This window comes from Oryctolagus cuniculus, chromosome 9, assembly GCF_051225735.1.
Source record: "Oryctolagus cuniculus isolate XC-2025 breed Fujian yellow rabbit chromosome 9, ASM5122573v1, whole genome shotgun sequence".
Taxonomy (NCBI): domain Eukaryota; kingdom Metazoa; phylum Chordata; class Mammalia; order Lagomorpha; family Leporidae; genus Oryctolagus; species Oryctolagus cuniculus.
The window spans coordinates 50,877,348-50,900,393 of record NC_142875.1 but is presented as its reverse complement, the minus strand read 5'-3'; the positions used below and the strand labels follow the sequence as shown (position 1 = coordinate 50,900,393).

The 23,046-nt window shown below is 37.6% G+C and overlaps 1 protein-coding gene across 1 annotated transcript; it reads left to right on the top strand.

Moving 5' to 3' along the window:
* Window positions 1-922: 922 nt before the first annotated feature.
* LOC100345587 (heterogeneous nuclear ribonucleoprotein A1-like) lies at window positions 923-2,186 on the top strand. The gene has a single exon (XM_002712980.6). The coding sequence runs from the start codon at window positions 973-975 to the stop codon at window positions 1,933-1,935; it is 963 nt and encodes a 320-aa protein (XP_002713026.2). The 5' UTR covers window positions 923-972; the 3' UTR covers window positions 1,936-2,186.
* The last annotated feature ends 20,860 nt before the right edge of the window (window positions 2,187-23,046 follow it).

Sequence of the window (23,046 nt, the reverse complement as noted above, 5' to 3'; positions counted from 1 at the left end):
GAGAAACTGGCCAAGCCGTCATCTCAGGAGAAAATTAGACATCTGGTGTGGCTTGGCAAACTTAGAGCAGAATCAGTAAGATGGACTTACTTTGGAACTTCAAAGTTCAAGTGTGGCTACATCTCTGAAAAGTGCCAGCTACTTGAAGAGAAAGTGCCCAAATTGCTAGATAATGTCTCACTACTCATGTTGTGTTTCTATGACTCTCTATATTTCTGTGGCCAGGACAAATTTAGCTGAGACTCTAAAATCAAAAGTTAGGGGAAGATTTTCATATATAACTAGAAAGCAAATCATGTAGAAAGTCCTATCAGAATCAATTTAGACTCAAATAGCAAGAAGACAGGTATGATGAATGAATTATATATGATGTTGAATAGGCAGAATTTTATAGTATTAGCAGTGAAATAAAGCTAAACTACATTATGTTAAAAATGGTTAAGATGTGGAGGTGTCAGCATTGGACTGGGTTTTGCTGAGCGCTAGTGATTCCATTGTTTTCTTTCTTTCTTTCTTTCTTCCTTTTTTTTTTTTAAACAGGCAGAGTGGACAGTGAGAGAGAAACAGAGAGAAAGGTCTTCCTTTTGCCATTGGTTCACCCTCCAATGGCCCTGCGGCCGGCGCAATGCGCTGATCCGATGGCAGGAGCCAGGTGCTTATCCTGGTCTCCCATGGGGTGCAGGGCCCAAGCACTTGGGCCATCCTCCACTGCACTCCCGGGCCACAGCAGAGAGCTGGCCTGGAAGAGGGGCAACCAGGACAGAATCTGGCGCCCCGACCGGGACTAGAACCCGGTGTGCCAGCGCCGCAAGGCGGAGGATTAGCCTATTGAGCCGCAGCGCCGGCCCCATTGTTTTCTATTTCTCTAACTCTGCCATAGCTTGGAGCTTTCCATTAGAATATTTGAAGTCATTCACTGCCTGCGGACGCCGCCGAGGAAGCATCGTCGAGTTCTCTCTTCCCACCGCCGTCATGTCGAAGTCAGAGTCGCCCAAGGAGCCCGAGCAGCTGCGGAAGTTCTTCATCGGAGGGCTGAGCTTTGAGACGACCGATGAGAGCCTGAGGAGCCATTTTGAGCAATGGGGCACGCTCACGGACTGCGTGGTAATGAGAGACTTGAACACCAAGCGCTCCAGGGGCTTTGGGTTTGTCACCTACGCCACCGTGGAGGAGGTGGATGTGGCCATGAACGCAAGGCCACACAAAGTGGATGGAAGAGTTGTGGAACCAAAGAGGGCTGTGTCGAGAGAGGATTCCCAAAGACCAGGTGCCCACCTCACTGTGAAAAAGATCTTCGTGGGTGGCATTAAAGAAGACACTGAAGAGTGTCACCTCCGAGATTACTTTGAGCAGTACGGGAAAATCGAGGTGATTCAGATCACGACTGACCAAGGCAGTGGCAAGAAGAAGGGCTTTGCTTCTGTGACCTTCGACGACCATGACTCCGTGGATAAGATTGTCATCCAGAAATACCACACTGTGAACGGCCACAACTGTGAAGTGAGGAAGGCCCTGTCGAAGCAGGAGATGGCCAGCGCTTCGTCCACCCCAAGAGGTCGAAGTGGTTCTGGAAACTTTGGTGGTGGTCGTGGAGGTGGTTTTGGTGGCAATGGCAACTTTGGTCGTGGAGGAAACTTCAGTGGTCGTGGTGGCTTCGGCGGCAGCCGCGGTGGAGGTGGTTATGGTGGCAGTGGGGATGGTTACAATGGATTTGGTAATGACGGAAGCAATTTTGGAGGCAGCGGAGGCTACAATGATTTTGGCAATTACAACAATCAACCTTCAAATTTTGGACCCATGAAGGGAGGAAATTTTGGAGGCAGAAGTTCTGGCCCCTATGGTGGTGGCTGCCAATGTTTTGCCAAACCACGAAATCAAGGTGGCTGTGGTGGTTCTAGCAGCAGCAGCAGCTATGGCAGTGGCGGGAGGTTTTAATAACTGCCAGGAAACAAAGCTTAGCAGGAGAGGAGAGCCAGAGAAGTGACAGAGAAGCTACAGGTTACAACAGATTTGTGAACTCAGCCAAGCACAGTGGTGGCAGGGCCTAGCTGCTACAAAGAAGACATGTTTTAGACAATACTCATGTGTATGGGCAAAAAAACTCGAGGACTGTATTTGTGACTAATTGTATAACAGGTTATTTTAGTTTCTGTTCTGTGGAAAGTGTAAAGCATTCCAACAAAGGGTTTTAATGTAGTTTTTTCTTTTTTTTTTTTTTTCTTTTGCACCCATGCTGTTGATTGCTAAATGTAATAGTCTGATCATGACGCTGAATAAATGTGTCTTAAAAAAAAAAAAAAAAAGAATGAAGTCATTCAGTTCAGCTGGCATTTATGCTAAATACATAAGTTCACTTAAGTGTATCCAGAATCAGCAATACACAGCAGTAAAGAGGGTTGCGGCACTTTAGGACTAGCGAGTTGCCTCTGCAGCAAATTTTTTTTGAGTTATTTATTTCTTTAATTTTTTAAGGTGAATCTTGATGCGAATGGAATGGGAGAGGGAGCGGGAGATGGGAGGGATGCGGGTGGGAGGGAAGTTATGGGGGGGAAAAGCCATTGTAATCCATAAACTTTACTCTGGAAAATTCTATTTACTAAATAAAAGTTTAAAAATAAATAAATAAATAAATAAATCTTAAAAATAATAATAAAATATTTTAAGGTGCAAATTTCATGTATTTTATATACACCAATTTAGGAAAATAGTTACTTCACACCCTACACTCCTTCCTGCCCACGTGCCCACCCTTTATCCCCCTTTCCTTTCTTATTCTTTCTCTCAATTTTTACAATTATCTGTTTTCAGTTTATTTTATACTCGTAAGATTCACCCTACGCTAAGTAAAGAGTTCAGTAAATAGTAAGAAGAAATAAATAGTGTTCCTCAGCAGTAGAGATGAGGGCTGTAAACAATCATTGAGTATTAACATGTCAATTTTTAAATTGTACAGAATTATTTTTCTCCCAAAAGAGGCATTAAGAGTTCATCAGATTCATGTTTCATGTATGTGCACCATTTACTAAGAAATGAGCTTACTACATTTTACCCAGAAACCTTTTATTTAAGGAATACAAAATTTGTACAATTTATAACTGATTTCCTTGAGCTAATTTTTACATTTAAATTGCTTTTTAATTTTTTATATTTAGTGTAACAGACACACTAATATTCATCAGACTGGTTTTGTTCAAATTGTGCCTTATCTCTCATGATTTTAAGTTATAAGAGTGCTAGTATGTTATTTTTCTTACTTATAATTTAGACCTTCATCTAGTAATATTGAACACAACCAAACTGAACACAATCTGCATGGTTTATGTAGTGACATGCACAATGTATGACTTAACCTAGGATGTATAGTGTAAGCTGTGCCTTTATTTTCTATGTAATCCAATTAGGGAGTGAACCAGCAGATGGAAGCCAGGAGCCAGGAGCTTCTTCCAGGCCTTCCACATAGGTGCAGGGGCCCAAGCATCTGGGCCATCTTCCACTGATCCCAGGCCATAGTAGAGAGCTGGATTGGAAGTGGAGCAGCTGGGACTCAAACCAGCGTCCATATGGGATGCTGGCGCCTCAGGCGGTGAATTAACCCACCACGCCACAGCGCTGCCTCGACATATCTTCTTGACTTTATAACTTGGCCTCGGTTATAGAGAAGGAGTCCATGCTTTCTTTATCTTGAAGCTTAAAAACTTTACAGTCCCAGAATTATGATCATTATAGTTGATGTCATACTCTGTTAACTCTCATGACAGGAAAAGAAGGCTGACAGGTATGGATAGCATACCCACTTCTGCTACGGTCTCCAAGAATTTAACCTCGTTCCTGGCTGATATAGAAAACGCTTCTTAGTATTTTATCTATGGTCTTATTTACACATTTCTTTTCTTTCTTTCATACTCCTTGTCAACTCGAATTAATGTAAAAAACATTTTTAAGTAATTTACAACAATATACTATAGGAAGAGATAAAATAAGAAAAGTAAAGATGATATAGGAAACACAACAGATTTGTGAAAATAAAGCAAGATTAATATGTGAACATATGTATCTAATGAGCCTACTTTTCAATCAATTGTTATTTTAGAATTCAAAACAAATAACATGTTCATTTAAAATACGCAAACATGGGGCTGGCACTGTGGCGTAGCAGGTAAAGCTGCCACCTGCACTGCTGACATTCCATATGGGCACCGGTTCAAGCACAGAAGGTAAAAACTGAAATCATTTTGGGGAAAGTAGTTTTAAAATACACCATTTCTGTGAGCCTTAACAGCGATAATCTATATAAAGACAAGTTTCTAAACTGCATCTCTCAAATGAAATCAATAATGTATTATGAGAAGTTAATCAGCTAAATGAAACCAATTGTCCAGAGTAATGATGGAGAAAAACACAAAATGATATAATATTAGTATATGGTTCTTCAAGAATGACTATCTTTGGGTGTAATACAAAATCTCTATAAAATGTAGAATTTTTTCAGGTAATCACTGATTAAAAGTATTCATTCTTTGGGAGTTCTGTTTTGTTAATTTTTAGAGAGTTTCATTTTAGTTTTTCAGATAACTTATCTGAAAGAATACAGAATATAAATACAAAATGTTAACAAATACAATAGATTTTCCTATACTAGTAAGGATAAAATTTTGGGTAAAGTTGGCCTCTTTTAAAGAATATTAACAATTTAGCTAAGTTGCCTACCTTGTTCCTTTCTCATGATACATCATATTATTCTAGACTGATACTTGGGCTATATTTGATATTGGTGCAAAATTAACCATAATACACATCCTTTTTAACATTCTCTTAAAAAAAAAAAGCTACTGAGAATACCGCAAGATACACACACACACACACACACATAAATATATTTTGTTTCAGATTCACTCTGTGTTTATGATGGAATATCATTATTTCTGTCTTTTAAGACTTTTTTTTTCTATTCATGGGTGTTAAAAAGTGAAAGGTCTAACTCATTAAGAAGACAATCAGTTTATCAAAACATAAAACAAGGAACACAAAATGTGTTCCATATGCATAGTTCAAAATCAGTTTATCAAATTTTTTTCATCTGAAGGCTTCTTTATAAAAAACTTGTTTGGAAGCAGGGGAAGGTGTTTGTGTGGAAGCAGGGAGCTCTTTTAAAGATTTCAACTAGGCAGCCGGTGCCGCAGCTCACTAGGCTAATCCTCCGCATTGCAGCGCCGGCACACCGGGTTCTAGTCCCGGTCGGGGCACCGGATTCTGTCCCAGTTGCCCCTCTTCCAGGCCAGCTCTCTGCTGTGGCCCGGGAGTGCAGTGGAGGATGGCCCAAGTGCTTGGGCCCTGCACTCCATGGGAGACCAGGATAAGTACCTGATTCCTGCCATCGGATCAGCACGGTGTGCTGGCTGCAGCAGCCATTGGAGGGTGAACCAATGGCAACGGAAGACCTTTCTCTCTGTCTCTCTCTCTCACTGTCCACTCTGCCTGTCAAAAAAAAAAAAAAAAAAAAAGATTTCAACTAAGCAGCTATATCATCATAGAATCACACAGTTCAAGGAAAATTCAAATAATTTTTTTTGTATCTCACTTACTTCTCAGTACTGACAAAGAGCAAATGAAATTATGAGCAGAGATAATCTCGTATAATACTTAGACAAGAAATCCTGTCTCAAGTGTGTTCATGCACTTATGTGTACATCAAGCCAGTATAGCATACAACTGGAGACTTCAGATGTTAAATAATAAAGCCAAAGTAGAGGGAATGTCCATGACATAAAAACAAAAGTGGAAAGGAAAGAAACATACATGAAGTTCAGTTTAAATCAAAACTTTTTTTTGAAATTTTCCTTTTCTACTGCAATCATTTTCAGAGATTATGTAATCACCGGAGTCCTATAGGACTTCCTTTCATCTATCTCAATACATTGCACACATTGTGGAGAAAACAAGTGCCACACATATGCTTATCCATTTTACTCACATCATGTCTACATTCTGTGCATTTTATTCAGTGGGTTACTATGATAAATACCTAGCAAATGGATGCACACATATGACAGGAAACAAGTGGATGGAGGTTTATAAGTATTTTATAATCCTAGAGTCACTAAGTAAACTTCCTTAAAGCTATACTTATATAAAATATGATAAGTGACAGCAGTTCAGATGTAGTGCCTGCAACAGTCAAAAAACATCATTACTTTACTTGAAATACAGTCATACATTATTTTAATAATTTCTCACAGCTTCCAGTAAATGGTGACTCACAGGTCGGTTACATCTATGCAAAGAAGCAAAGGACAAAGTGTCCACACTTTTCTGTGCCAGAAATCTGGCAGGAGAGGGGAAGATTTTAAGTTCTACTGTTTTAATTAAATGGAGGTATTTATATGTACTTATTTTTCTCTTGAGGACGTTGGAAAGTGAGAACTTCCTAGTTCCACAAGCAGATCCATGGTGAGATCTATTGAGATTGACCTATAACTTTGTTTATCTTTCATTAATCTTCAAAGTCTTTCTGCACAGTTTTTGTGTTTCTGGAACTTTCATGTTTATCTGCACTTAGAAGAATAATTCCTAATAAGGGAAGTAGGCTCCCTTATTAAAGTTTAAATTTTTATTCCGATTTTAGTTCTTCATTAGAAAATTACATATAAATAATGTGAATATATGCCTTAACAACAATACCATGCTATAATTTATTGTCCTCATAGAAAAAACTATGTTTAAATTAAATAAATGTTTTTTAAAAAATTCACTATTATAATTCAGAAAGATTAAAACATATTTATTGAATTCATATTATTGTGACAACTTCACTAGCTCCTAGGAGCTTTAAAAGATTATTGGCTGCGCCGTGGCTCAATAGACTAATCCTCCGCCTAGCAGCGCCGGCACACGGGGTTCTAGTCCCGGTAGGGGCACTGGATTCTGTCCCGGTTGCCCTCTTCCAGTCCAGCTCTCTGCTGTGGCATGGGAAGGCAGTGGAGGATGGCCCAAGTGCTTGGGCCCTGCACCCGCATGGGAGACCAGGAGAAGCACCTGGCTCTCAGCTTCGGATCAACATCATGCGCCGGCCGCAGCATGCCGGCCACGGCAGCCATTGGAGGGTGAACCAACAGTAAAGGAAGACCTTTCTCTCTGTCTCTCTCTCTCACTGTCCACTCTGCCTGTCAAAAAAAAAAAAAAGATTATTAAAAATAAAATAAATTACAATTATTCCATATGTAAATGATTATGTGAATGTATGCATATGCAATAGTATTCATTTCTATAATAATTTTCATTTCTTTAGTCTTTAAACTTAACATTCATTTTAAAGTGCTAAATATTCATTTTTAAGGAGTAATAATCAAATTTAATTCTAACTAGAAATGTGTTTAATCAACAAATAGTATGATTTATCTTACCACTAAGTGCGTTTTCAGAAACATGTCAATTCCATCCCATCTGCCAAATGAACAGTTCTTAATGGATGATACTTAAAATTCCACTCTCAAAGCCTAACACCGAGGTCTCTGACTCATGCTTAAACAGAGCTATATCTAAGAATGATGTTTTAAGTGGCAAGGAGCTCTTTATTACTTAAATTCTTGACTAGTTTAAAAGCTTAAAAAGCATATTCAAGTCTGATATGTAAATAGTAACAATGAAATATGCTAATACAAATATTACATGTAAGAAAGGGAAGATGAGAGAATATGAACACTGGAGAGACTCCATATAAGAAATGTGAGTTTTGTTCCTTGCATGTTTTCCTGTATAATCTCAGTAATATTTCAGATTATGAAGTAATTGTTATCCTAATATCCATAATAGTCCTGTTTTCATTGTGTTTGCCTAAATTGTGTGTGGCCACACCAATGTCCTTGAAATCAAAAAGGAATGTTATGTGATCTAGGAAATAGATGATTTTGAATAAATACTTATCTTTCATCTGAATTATTGTTCAAAATAAAATCAATAATCTTTAAATATTTGTATTACTTTTGTTTGGTTCTAATCATTCTTGATACCTGAATTATCTATTTCATTATAAAGTATAACATCAATAAAAATATTGCCCATGGTATTCCAAGTACCCATTTTAGACTAGCAAAGTTTTGTTTGGGTAGTTAATTACGACTAAATACAATGTTTATGTTTATTTAATGAAGTATTTTGCAAAATAAATATGTGTCCATTCACATGTTTTTCAAAGGGTAAATGGAAACTCCCATAATAAACATTCGATATTCACTTAGCAAGTGTTCATTGGTTTTTGCTTAGTAGTCATATAAAAGTGCTTCAAAATATAACTTTAAGGGTAAGCTTCTGTACTATAAATCTACTTGGATTTGTATGAAAAGAAGGTTCAAGTGATAACTCTTTTTAGAATCAAAGATTAAATTTGAATTTTATTTCAGGGTAATATGGAAATTTTCACCTTTAAGCCAGGATAACTAGCACCTATTTCTTTGATTATTGTGCTTAACAAGTCACAAATGACATAGCAAAGGAAATGAAAAGTGTTCACTTAGTAACTTTCTGGAAATGTTTGATGTAGTATGAATACATAGTTTGGGGAAAATATTTAATATATTTTATACTTTAAATCTCAATGTTGGAACTTTTCTACTTTGTGATTTTTATTGCTTGAGTTTCCATTTTATAGCTATATAAATATAATGCTTATCTTTGAAAATAAAGTATACATGTATGATTCAGATTTGCAGTTCCTGAAGAATTATTCACATATCTAAAAAAAACCATCCTAAAATTTAAATTGAAACACAAAAGACCCCAAATAGCCAAAGTAACCTTAAACAAAAACAAATAAAACCATGGACATCAATAAACAAAATGATGGACATCACATCGCCATATTTCAACACATACCACAGGCTGTTATAATCAAAATTGGTACAAAATAGACGTGCAGACCAATGGAATAGAATAGAACTCACAGAAATTAATTCACACATCTGCAACCAGTGAATCTTTCACAAACAACCTGAAATCACTCCCCAGAGAAAGGATAATCTCTTCAACAAAAGATGTGGAGAAGACTGAATTTTCTCATGCAGAAGTTTGAAAGAAGACCCCTACTTTACACCTTATCCAAGAATCAACTCACAATCGACCAAGGATCTGCACCTAAGAACTGAAACCATCAAACTACTAGAGGAAAACATGCAAAAAACAATCAAGGCACTGGCCTAGACAAAAATTTCTTGGATATGTTCCCTGAAGCACAGCCAATAAAATAAAAAATAGAAAAATGAGATTACATAAAGAAAAAATCTTCTACACAGCAAAGGGATCAATAACAAAGTGAACAGACAATCAATAGGATGGGAGAAAATATTTGCACACTGTGCATTTAATGAAAATATGCATAATATATATAAAGAGAACAAGAAGCACAACAACAACAAAACAAGTATGACTAGACAATTTTCAAAGTAGGACACACAAATGGCCATCAGGTACATGAAAAAATGCTCAGCATCATTAGCCCTCAGGTAAATACCAATAAAAACTTGTTGGGGGGGCAGGCACCTTGGCGCCGTAGGTTAATCCTCCTCCTGGGACACCAGTATCCCTTATGGGTGTCGGTTCTAGTCCCAGCTGCCTCTCTTCCAGTCCAGCTCTCTGCTGTGGCCCAGGAGGGCAGTGGAGGATGGCCCAAGTGGTTGGGCCCCTGCACTCACATGGGAGACCAGGAATAGGCACCTGGCTCCTGGCTTCGGATTGGCACAGCTCCAGCCATTGCAGCCATCTGGGGAGTGAACCGATGGAAGGAAGACCTTACTATCTTTCTTTCTCCCTCAATGTCTGTAACTCTATCTCTCAAATAAGTAAGTTTTTCTGTCCATTGGTTCCGTCCATCCAAATGGCCACAACGGTCGGACCTGAACAGTTCTGAAACCAGGAGCCAGGAGCTTCTTCCGGGGCTCCCACAGGGCTACAGCGGCCCAAGGACTTGAGCCATTTTCTCCTGTTTTCCCAGGCCATAGCAGAGAGCTGGATCAGAAGGGGAGCTGCCATGTTTCTAATGAACACCCATAAGCTATGCCACAGCACTGGCCCCAACAATAGTAACCTTGAATGTAAATGGCCTTAATTCTCCCATTTAAAGATACAGGCTGGATGAATGGATTAATAAACAAGATCCATCTAATTGCCTCCTAAAAGAAACACACCTCACCAAGAAAGATAACTGCAGACTGAAAGTAAAAGAATGGAAAATTATTTCATGACAATGGAAAGCAAAAATGAGCAGATTTAGCCATTCTAATATTAGACAAAACATACTTTAACACAAAAACTGTTAAAAGTTACAAAGAAAGGCGTTATGTAATGATTAAGGAATCCCTTCAACAGGAAGATGTCTCTCCATTAAATGCCTATGCATTCAATGCCTGAGCACCCAGCCATTTAAAAGAAATGTTAATGAATCTATAGGGAGACATAGACTCCAATACAATAGTAATGGGGGACTTCAACACCCTACTTTCATTAATAGATCAATTAGACAGAGAATCAACAAATATAAACAGAAGAGCTATGGAGCAAATGGACCTAACTAATATATCCAGAACCTTTCATCCAACATATGCAGAATATACTTTCTTTTCATCACTGCATTCAACATTTTCTAAGATAGATCATTTGCTAAGCCAAAAAGTAAGTTTCAGCAAATTACTATAAAATTTTACATTCTAGTTTTTAGATAAGTGTTCAGGATTAAAGGGTATGTAAATTTTTGAAAGTCTTTCCTTTGGAAACTGTTGTCATGAAATTACTTTCTCTAAAGCATAACCCTAAATTAATTGTTGTTAGTTATTTTGTTTAATTTACCTAATTAATGAATAACATGTCAGCACATAAATCCACACTTGTTAACAGAAGTGAAAATATGAAAAGAAATTTGCTTCTCTATATTTTATATTATTTTACAACTAAATATTAAATTACCATTATATTTGAAATTGAATTGTTCCACTTTATGTTTTCAACAATACATTTTCTTTTGTTTGTAATGGCTTATTTTTCTTTGAGATTTATTTATTTGATTTGAAAAAGTTACAGAGAGAGAAGGAGAGAGAGAGGGAGAGGGAGAAGGCGAGAGAGAGAGACTTCCATATGTTGGTTCACTCCCCCAGAATGCCACAGTTTCCAATACTGGGCCAGGATGAAGCCAGGAACCAAGAGCTTTATCCTGGTCTCCAGTGTGGGAACAAGTTTCAAAAAGGAGCAGTCTGGACACAAACTGGCACCCATACTGGGTGCCGCTGTCACAGTGTTGGCTTTACCTCATATTCTACAAGGCCATCTCCTCTTCTTCTTCTTTGTAATATGAGGAGTAAAAAGACATTGAGAGACAGACAGAGGTCCCATTTGCTGCTTCCTTTCCCAAATGCCTGCCATGACCAGGACTGGAATGACTGAAGTCTAGACCTAGCAGTTTTAAGTAGGTCTTTGACATTGGTGGCAGGTACCATATATTTGAACTTGCACCTGCTGCCTCACAGGGTGCATATTGGTAGGAAACTTAAATCAGGATCTGGAGCTGGAACCCAAACCCAGGCACTCCACTGTGGGATGTGGGTGTCTCAACTGCCAGGCCAAAGGCTCTGCCCATGATCATTCTGAACTCCACAAGAAATAGTAAGTTTTTTTCCTCAGTAAAATAACCACTAAATACACATCTACTCTTGCAATCAATTTCTAAATTTCCACAATGAACTTCAAACAATATCACAATCATAAAGATGAACAAAAGCAGTATATAGGCCAACAGGTCATACTGATCCAGATAACAGACTACATGAAAAGCTAGTAAAATGACAGAACAGAATAATTTGCATTATATTTTTTAAAGTTACTTGAAGAGTTCTTTCCTGGTAAGATAATTTAGATTGAGCCTTTAAAGTTAATTTAAACAACAACTTTAACAATATGCTGCAAGTCATCTGAGGAGGTGTAAATTTAACAAGTGATTGGACTTGCAGTTATGAATGAATAAAGCATTTCCTCCTGTTAGCATTTTACATTTATTTTTTGTTTTTTTGTTACTGTTTTAAACAGGGATCCTTTTATGTATTTGAAAGGCAGAGTGATAGAGAGACAGAGAGGGAGACACAGCAAGGAAGAGAGATCTTCCATTCACTGGTTAATTCCCCAAATGGCTGCAACAATGGGATTTAGGCCAGGCTAACGCCAGAATCCAGGAACTTCAGCCTGGTCTCCATTGTGGGTGGCAGGGGCCCAGGTACTTGGTCATCTTTTGCTGCCTTCCCTGGTGCATCACTAGGAAGCTGGATGAGAAACGGAGTGGTTTGTGGTTGAACCAGCACTGCGTTATGGGATGCTGGCATCACAAAGTGGCTGTTTAATTTACTGCATCACAACACTGGCCCCAGCATTTTAAACTTCCTACAAGCAACGTCTATGAAAAGAACAGAAATTATCTATTATCCTATGCAATAAAACATAATATCTTAATAACTAATATATTTTGGATTTTAGAGATTCATGATTTCACTGATATTATTCCTTACACTATTATAATTTTTCCAAATGTATAGCACATCTATTCATAAATATTATGTGATACAAATATGCAATCACATGTGTATATGTGTAAGGGAAACGGGTATCTGTGAAGCAGCTCCATAAACATATTTTACCTGTATTTCATTTTTTCAGGCTGTTCTAAAATTCTGATTCAAGAAATACTTTTGGTGACAAGAAAATAAAATATACAAGAACTATTTTCAACTTGCAAAATGATATGGAACTTGAGGTAGTCTATTGACCTTCCTAGAAGTAACAATCTATATAACTGTATTTTATATTACCAAATTGCTGACTGAAATCCCAGCTCTATTTGCAATGCAGCACATTGACTTATCACACAATATGAAGCAAATATCTGGAAGAAAACAACCTACTGGCATTGTGTTTGTGCATCACCTTTTCATCTGCCTTTAGAATCGTTAGATATTGCATAGAGAGCATAAGCTTTGGTGATATGCAGAGCTATGCTTAAATAATGCAGTTCCTCTAACAAGTTATTTGACTCCAATTAATATGGACTCTCAGTAGTTTTTTTCTTTTTTACTTTAAGTTAAACAAATTTCATGTAATTCTTATATACAGATTTAGGAACACAAAACCTCCCACCCTACTCTCCCTCTTGCCTATGCTCCATCCTTACTGCTCCTTCTTCTCTTTTTTCCTTTCTTAACTTTTACAATGATCTTCTTTCAGTTTTCTTTATACTCATAAGATTAACCCTACACTTAGTAAAGAGTTCTACAAACTCAACAAGAGAAACAAGGGCTGTAAACAACCGCAAACCTCAAAGTGTCAGTTTCACTTTGGTATTCTATCAGTAGTTCTTACATGATAAAATGAAGGCATTAACAAACAGGCTTCCAGTTTGCAAGTGAGAATTAAGATTCAGAGTATATAATCTGTTGAATCAAGTGTCTAGTCCAATACGTACCATTCTCATCTTTTAACGTGATAACATGATTATACTTTTTATATATTCAGTTCCAAACAAGGGTGAGTGTGAATAATGCAATGAGAACATATGGAATGAATACACTGACCATTTTATTTGTTTTTTGAGGATATTAGGTGTAACTTTCACCCTACCAAACAAACTTTAATTTTGTTTTTGTTTCTGTTTTTTTTTTTTTTTTATTGGTGTTTAGTATAAGAAATCACTTTACACACCCAACATCTGGTATTCAGTCAAATAGAAAACAATGCTTGGAAAATCTCAATGATTATGGCAGAGTAATCTTGTCCAGCTGAGCTGAGAAAGTGCCAAAAACATTTTCATTTCTGGGATTCAGTTTTTCTCACAGCGAATGTCACTGATTACTGCTGTAAATGAATAGTCCTGTGGTTTCTGTAGATCTATGGAGGATCTCATTTTGTCTGATACCTGTGAATCCTTCAATCCAGCAAGCAAAAAAATCTTCTAACAGGCAGGAAATCAGCAAATCCAAAACAAAAAATTTAACTGAGGAAAGTGCTTCTTATTACACTCTCAGATCACAGAATTTAGAATCTGAAGACGCCTTAAAGTACTCTAGTGTTCTAGAGAAGAAAACACAGGATTAAAAGCTGAAACAAGGTGATAAAAATCTCAAAGCCAGCTTAACCAGTTACCTAGCAGTGGAAAGGTATCCTGATGTCCAAATGAAATTTTCATTTTGTCTGTTATCCAATTGTTTTGTCTAACCTTTAAGTATAGTTGAAGATTCTCTTACACTTGTACAAACATCTTAGGGTCAATTTTCCAAAGAAAAGCTATCAGGTTGTGTAATACAGGTATATAGACTTCAATCGACAGAAAACTTAAATGAAAAATTGGCATTTATGTTTGAGGAAATATGGGATTCACATAAATCATCTTTTGGAACAATGATATAAAATTTAATTTCATCCTAACATTCCTCAGATTCCAATGTTGCCTCTGCTCCACTGTTAATATATAGTGCTATTAAATCTATAGGATTGTTAATAATTCTAGATGACATTTTTTACAATATATCAATGTCAAGTACAGTATAGGAGCTGTAACCATATACTTTCCTACTCTATCATAAGTTATTATAATTTGGGCATCACACTCTTCCTATTTACAATGGATGGTTATAATGGTAAGAGACAGGGGCTCAAATTAAACTCAGAGGGAGGAAAATATATTGTCAAATCACTCAATATATCTAAGGTCATTTCTAATAATTCCTTTCTTTACATAGGGATGAAGCTATCACTGGATATTTAACAATTGTTTTGTTAATGGTATATTGTTATTTACATTTGCTATGAACCCAGTTCACTTTGTTTTTAAAGGGATTTCACTAACCCAATAATTTGAAACAGCAGAAGTACATTAAAAATCAAGTTAAATTTGATACAGAATGCAAAGAACATCCCAGGATTTCTTCCTTAACTGGAGGAGGGGCTTTTAAAATTTCTTAGGATCCAATAGGTATCATAGTCTTATAATGTTATACTTCCAAGTCAGTTGGAGACAGCTAATATATTCCATTAAATTTACAGTAAATCCTGTAACATGAATTCTGTTTTGTTGGGCCATTTGCCCAATCCAAAAAGTCATTGGAGACAACCTGTTTAGAACTCCTCCTCCCACTGCCCGGAATCAGGCTTTGGAGAGTCTATTCTATTGAATTTTTTTTTTTTTTTTTTTGGACAGGCAGAGTGGACAGTGAGAGAGAGACACAGAGAGAGAGAGAAAGGTATTCCTTTGCCGTTGGTTCACCCCACAATGGCCGCTGCGGCTGGCGCACTGCGGCCAGCGCACAGCGTTGATCCGAAGCCAGGAGCCAGGTTTTTCTCCTCATCTTCCAAGTAGGTGCAGGGCCCAAGGCCATCCTCCACTGCCTTCCTGGGCCACAGCAGAGAGCTGGACTGGAAGAGGAGCAATGGGGACAGAATCCGGCGCCCTGACCCCTTGACCGGGACTAGAACCCGGTGTGCCAGTGCTGCAGGTGGAGGATTAGCCTTTTATGCCGTGGTGCCGGTCATGTTCTATTGAATTTTAACAGCTTGCAGATTTAGTTTTGCTAAGAATGGGAACAAGGAAGAATGTGTTAAAACATCCTAGAAAAACTTGAAAACTTGAAACTTCTTTACTTCAATTTAAAACAAACAGCAAGCTGTAGGTTCCTAGCTTTTTTTTTTTTTTTTCTTGGAAATGTCTGATAAAGCCATTTAAAATGTTCCACATTTTACAAGCATAATAATTAATAAAGATAATATGGTATGATTTCCTCAAATTAAAATACAATGATCAACTTTAAACATTAAGGAAAATGCCACTAAAAATGTTGCCATTATTTAATCAAGATTATTATTATTATTATTTTCTGCTAGGGAAGCCAGAGTTTCAGAGAGAGAAAGTTACACACACACACACAGAGAGAGAACAGAAGGGAGGAAAGAGAGAGAGAGACAGAGAGAGAGAGACAGAGAGAGAATCACAAGAGAGATGTTCCATCTACTGCTTCACCACCCTAATGGCTACAAATAGCCTGGGCTGACTGGGTCAAGCTGAAGTCAGGAGATTGGCATTCCATCTAGGTCTTCCACATGGGTGACAGGAGCCCAAGCACTTGGGCCATTTTCAGTTTCTTCCCCAGGTGCAGTAACAGGGAATTGAATAAGAAGTGGATCAGCAGAGACTTCATAGGGTGCTTTTATGGGATATCAGCATTGCAGGTGGCTTATCCCGCTGTGCCACATAGCTGGTGCCTACTTAATCAAGGCTGACTGAAAAGGTAAACACTTGATCAATTGTTCTCAAGTCTATACACAGATGTAATTAGCCTCTCATTGTGAACTGTATATTTATCTGCAACTCTGAAAGTTACATCAGAAAATGATTTTCTTGATATCTGAAAAAAATAATTTTTACCAGAAAGAACTTTTCTAAACAAGAATCATTTTTCAGAAGTTTTTTTTTTTTTAAATTAGGATAAACTTTAAAATGTGCTTCAAAGGAATTCTTGAATGTCTTCAGATGCATATACACTCGATTCTGCATAATTTTAAGTTTACCAACTACAGATTATTACAAATGGCACATTTTATATTATACTTTATCCTTTTAAAGATTTATCTATTTTATTTGAAAGGCAGCTACAACAAGAGAGATGGCCATACATACCCTGAAAGAGAGAGAGATCCTCCATCTGCTGGTTCCCTCCCCTATTGGCAGGGCCAGAGCCAGGATCCAGGAACTCCAACTGGATCTCCCACATGGAGGGCAGGGGTCTAAGCACTCAGACCATCTTCAGTGGCCTTCCCAGGTGCATTAGCAGGAAGCTGGTTGGGAAATGGAGCAGCCAGGACTTGAATAGTTGCTAATATGAGATGTTGGTGTCATAGGTGGCAGCTTAAACTTTTGCACCACAATGCTGGCCATCATATACTATTTTTTTAAAATGTTGTAAAACAAATGAATTTAATGTTTAGTGTTTAAATAATGTTTTAATAAGAAGTACATTTTGAAATTTTAAGGAAGAAACATATTAAGGATGTGTACTAACTTAATAATGGGTATTAACAACGTATCTATTTATAGTTTAGCTTATTTTTTTATATTTAAGCTTATTTTGCTAGCAGTAGAACCAAAGAAATAACTATAATAATCCCAGTATATGAGGTACTTCTATACTTTGCTAATATTCTCATTTAAATCATTATATATATAAGAGAATCTTCCCAACAACACTAGAACATGCCCAATAATCCCTTATGTTGCAGATCAAGAAACACAAATGACTCCAACAACCTAAACCATTTTTCTCAAAGTGTCCGAGTTAAGTTGAGACAGCCCCTGGCATAATTTTAAGAACCCAGACTCCTGAAGGAACATCAAGGATCCACACTCTGGTTGTGATATTTTAACTAGCTGTGGGCCCTTGGAATTTCATTTCTTAGTTCCTTCACTTACACAATGAAGCCAATAAAAACAGATAACTTAAGGAGCCTTTGTGAAGATTAAATGGATAGGCTCAAATAATGCAGTGAGAGTAATGCCTGAACCATACTAAGAAATATATGAATATTTCTTTTGTTGAGAATTCAAGTTTGTTTCCAAAGCATTGCACAACCAGCAATGTTGTAATTTTAATAGGATTTATGTCATATGTTGTTACAATGAAATAAGCTGGGAAAAATCCATATGTTTATCAAATTGGATTTTTAATTTCACTTAATTACCAAATTATCTGTCAGAGCGAGCAAATGCCAACCACAAATGTAGAATATCTACTTAGAGTATCGATTATATATTAGAACTATAAATTAGACTTGATCATGTAAAATTCACATTTTTAAAGTATAATACAAGGTACTAATGAAGTTCTAGTTTTTGGTAAACCTCTATACATTCTACCATGAATATTTTTAGAACAGATTTGTTATTTGATGTAAATTCAGATGTAAATTTTAGACAAATACCGATCATGTCATCTTTGAGAAAAGGAATCATTTATTTACCAATTTGACATTTGATTTAATTGTTCATCTTTCCTTCAGTCTGTAATCAGACCTCTCATTAGTATTAAAATATTTCATGAGACACTGAACTCTTCACAGAAAACTCATTAGTAACTCCATCTGTAACAGTAGATCTACTATTGTGACATTTTCCCTTCTTGATGAATTTATGCTGAGATGTGGAAAGACATTATACATATTGCATTCCCACTAGTGTTGCAGTTGATTTCTCAACAATGTTGCAGTGGATTCGTTTCTGAGAGGAGGAGCATGGGGGCAAGAGGCGCGGAGTCACCACACAGACCCTGGGAGTCGGGTGAAAGCGGGCTTGACGCAAGCAGCCTGCAGACTCCTTTATTTCAGTTGGTACAACATCTTATATAGCCAAGAGCAGCCAATCCAGTCAAGGGACGGCCTATGCCCCAACCAATCACAGCCTGTTGCCAGGCAGTTTCCAAAGCCAACCAATCACAGCCTGTTGCCAGGCAGGCTCCATTGCCAGGTGGGATTCAAAGCCATCCAATCACAGCCTGTTGGCAGGCAGGCTCCGTTGCCAGGTGGGATTCAAAGCCATTCTTGAGTAACTGACACTCGCTTGCCAGCAGCCACCTTGACATGGCCTTCTCATTCCACCACACACTAGGAAGCAGTTTCCTAATGATATATTCACTGTATTTGGATTCAAAGGTTATAGAAATTCCAAAAAACTAATAGACATATCAGAAAGAAGAGAAAATAGTGCAGTTGATTTTTCTTTCAAGTGTACACACATTCTTTCTGTTTTAAATATGGAATAAATTATAAGTTCAAAGCACAAGTACTGCTTGTTTCATTTGGTCTCTGCTTTTAAAATACATAATTTTTTGTGATTTATTTTCCTCTATTTTCACAGTCATAGTGTCAAACTAAAGTAGAAAAAAATCAATATGGCAATCATGGGAACTGTATTTTTCAATTCAATTTATTTAAATATGATATCAATGGATGTCGCATTTTTATCCATTTTTATCAAGCACTCCAAAGCTAAATTTAATATTTATCTGTTCCCTTTTTCCATTTATATTAGTAATATTGAGGAAGTTGGAAAATAAGAAAGAGAAAGAGATAGACTGTCCTATACAAAAAAAAAAAAAAAAAGATTCTCATATCTGGCAGGACTGCACATAAAGAATTTTTCATGGATACAATTGCCTGATTTCCACTTAATGGAAGAACACAAAAATGAAAGTAAGTAAAGCACATTATTTTAGAAACAAAGTAAGATAAATCCTGCAAATGTAATATTTGAACCTAGCAAAATTAATTGCTCCCAGAATGTTACTGCTTAAAGAATGAGGGAGAAATGGAAAGAACACAATTTGTTTCTATTGTGGTTATGTTAAGCAATGAATAAAGCTTTCATTGAGCAATGTTCACGTTTTGACTTGCTGCTTTTGTTAATGCTGACATAATAGCACACAGTAGTTTTGTATTTGACTATATAGCATCAAGAAGCTCACGTGATTTTTTTCTTGTCACCTAGGAGTGGTACTTTCTATGATCCAGCAAAAATTCAGTTTATAGCTGAATGATATGAAATTCAAAATTGTGTTGCCATATTTGAGATACCATGGATAGATACTTTTTTATTTTACATACTTGAAAATTACACATTGACTCACTAGTAATATTAAAGTTACTGATACATATTGCAGATTGCTATTTTTATAGAAATGTGCTTAGAAGTTTTCCAGTTAAGAACAAATTATGTAAAATTTTGTCTAATACAAAAATCTTTCTATCCATTTAATATATGTTGACATTTCTAAATATTGTGTTCAAAATAAAATTCATGATGATAGTTGACATTGTGATAGAGTGGATTAAACCACAGACTAAGACTCTGGCTTCCCATATCAGACTGCTGGTTGGTTTTCTGGCTGCTCCACTTCTAATCCAGCACCCTGCTAATTCTCCAGGGGAAACAGGGGAAGATCTTTGCAGTACTTGGGGCTCAACCAATGATTTGGAAAATCCAGATGGTGTTCCAAGAGACTGTGTTTGGTCTCACTCAGCCCCAAACTTTGTGGTTATTGAGTGAATCAGATGATGAACAGCCTCTTTCTTTCTTACCACTCCCCCCACATCCCAATCTGTTTCTTCTTTACTGTCTGTCACTCTGCCTATCATGTAAGTAAATAAATATTTTCCAAGTAAATAAAAAAATCTTCAAAAATAAATTTAATCCTAATTATTTGTTCATAATTTTCATATTGCAATCAATGTGACAGTAAGTCATTTATGATGCTTGTCAAACAATATACTGTATACGCCAACAGAATTCATAGGAATGCAGAAATCAAGCTATAAATGGATGCTGGTCAAAAAAGGTGGTAAAATTCTAATATGTACACCTTTGGAACATCAGTCCCACCTAACCTAACTTAAAGTCACCTTGGTCCAAATCCCTTCCCACATAGCTGAAAGAAGTGAAAGCACATGTTACATTAAGGTACTATGATATTCAAATATTGCTTACTACAACAGAAAAATAAAGTATGGAGTATATTGATGCCCTAGTGTTTGTCACAAATTAATGCAATGTTAGCCATTTATAATAATATACTTGAGAGATTCCAAAATGCCAGGTTAGGGAACAGTGTACTGTGCTAGGCTAGCAATAAATATTAAAATATTAAGTTTCTGTGCTTCAAAAGAAACAATCAGAAAAGCAAAGAGGCAACCGACAGAATGGGAAAAATATTTGCAAATTATGTAACAGATAAAGGGTTAATGACCAGAATCTACAAAGAGATCAAGAAACTCCACAACAACAAAACAAACAACCCACTTAAGAGATGGGCCAAGGACCTCAATAGACATTTGCCAAAAGAGGAAATCCAAATGGCCAACAGATACATGAAAAAATGTTCAGGATCACTAGCCATCAGGGAAATGCAAATCAAAACCACAATGAGGTTTCACGTCATCCCGGTTAGAATGGCTTACATTCAGAAATCAACTAACAACAGATGCTGGTGAGGATGTGGGGAAAAAGGGACACTAATCAACTATAGGTGGGAATTAATGGTAAAACTACTACTCAAACAGTACTCTCTACTTTGTGTGTCTGTGTGGGTGCAGTCTGTTGAAATCTTTACTTAGTATATACTAAGTTGGTCTTCTGTATATAAAAATAATTGGAAATGAATCTTGATGAAGATGCGATGGGAGAGGGAGTGGGAGATGGAATGGTTTTGAGTGGGAGGGGTGTTATGGGGGAAAAGCCGCTATAATCCAAAAGTTTTACTTTGGAAATTTATGTTTATTAAATAAAAGTTGAAAAAATGAAATAAAATAAAAAAGAAAAAAATTAGTAATAATAAAGTGTAGGAAGTGTACTCTCAGAGAATTGGAGAGAAAAACCACACTGGAAATCCTAAAAGAGGAAGAGGACCACAGTGGACCTGTGTGGAGGGTGTGGATGTGCAGCACAAACACAAACACAAACACACAACTGCAGCAGCTGAGAGCCAGAGTGGGAGACGGCTTGGCAGCAATTTGGAGATGGAGGTGAGACCGGATTGCAACAAATTATGATGATATAGCTAGAGGGAAAGCATGTCGTGAGTCCAAGCTAGAGCCCTGGGAGCTAAGAGGTTGCTAAAAGTTACCTGCAGACCCAGTAGAAGTAGAATGGACACGTTTATCTTACTCCAACTTCCCCACAACAGCACCTGCTGCCTGGCTGAGAAAAGGCAGGCACAATGTTGGGTTTGGGCAGCAACTGTGAAAGACTTCATGGAAGTGCACATCATCTGGCTGAGACAGGACACCTCAGCAGTACTGGCAGCAGTGGCAGGGAGAAAGCAACATCCATCCAGTGGCACTTGTGTATGCATATGATCTACAGGTTGTAGAAAAGGGAAAAATCTGCAGTTCCCATTGACTTTGAGCCTGGCTGGAAGGTAGCTGGGCACTCATGTAGAACTGTAAGGGACCCCCAGCCTCCCAGGATCAAGTCACCTAGGTGGAGCTGACTTGGGGAAACTCAGCCTCTCTGTTGACTAGACAGGCTGGCAGGGCAGAGCCAAACTTCTGCACCCAGCGACAGGGGGGCCTTGTGTGTCAAGAACATGGGGATTTGGTGGTTATATGAGAAGGTGCAAGGTGTAGCTGGGTCTCTGAGACAGCATGCTCAGAGCTCCTTGGCTGCTCGGTGCAGGTCACTGCAGCAGGGATTGTGCTCAGAGTGAGGACTACACAGATCATTTGTGTGGTTCATATGGTGGAACAGATGACTATTTTACACAATATAGGCTAACACCAGGTATTGTTCAGCTTGGAGGAGAGGTGGTGAGGAGAGGTGGTGAGGAGAGGTGGTGATAACACCAAAAGAAGTAACCATTCCATCACTTCTGTAAACAAGAGCAGACCTAACATGCCCAACTTGAGTGTTGCCTTGGATACTCACTCCGCGCTGGAGCACTGACCATAGAACCCTGGCCACACCTACCACACACCTCTGGGTATTCACTGAAAGTATAGAGACTCCACTAAGCCACAGCAGTATAGCTCAAAGACAGAAGTCATCAGAGGAAAAAGAAATCAACTCCACAAATGTCCAAAAATAAATACAAAAATTCAAGAAACATGAATAAGGAAGATACCATGATGTCCAATGATGTCAGTGAACTCAGGGGGCTTCCATAGCCTCGGCAGCTCATGACAAGAGCCTAGGGTGATTACTGATGCCATAAACAAGAGTGTCAATTTGTTAAGTCAACAACAGGAATCACTGTGCACTTACTCCTCATGTAGGATCTTTGTCCTTAGTGTGCTGTACATTGAGATTTAATGCTATAACTAGTACTCAAACAGTACTTTTCACTTTATGTTTCTGTGTGGGAGCAAACTGTTGAAATCTTTACTTAATGTATGCTAAGCTGATCTTCTGTATATAAAGAGAAACAAAAATGAATCTTGATGTGAATGGAAGGGGAGAGGGAGTGGGAGATGGGAGGGTTGCGGGTGGGAGGA

What these genes read in the sequence shown, in the direction of transcription:
- LOC100345587 (XM_002712980.6), top strand. Translation starts at nt 973, where the DNA reads ATGTCGAAGTCAGAGTCGCCCAAGGAGCCCGAGCAGCTGCGGAAGTTC.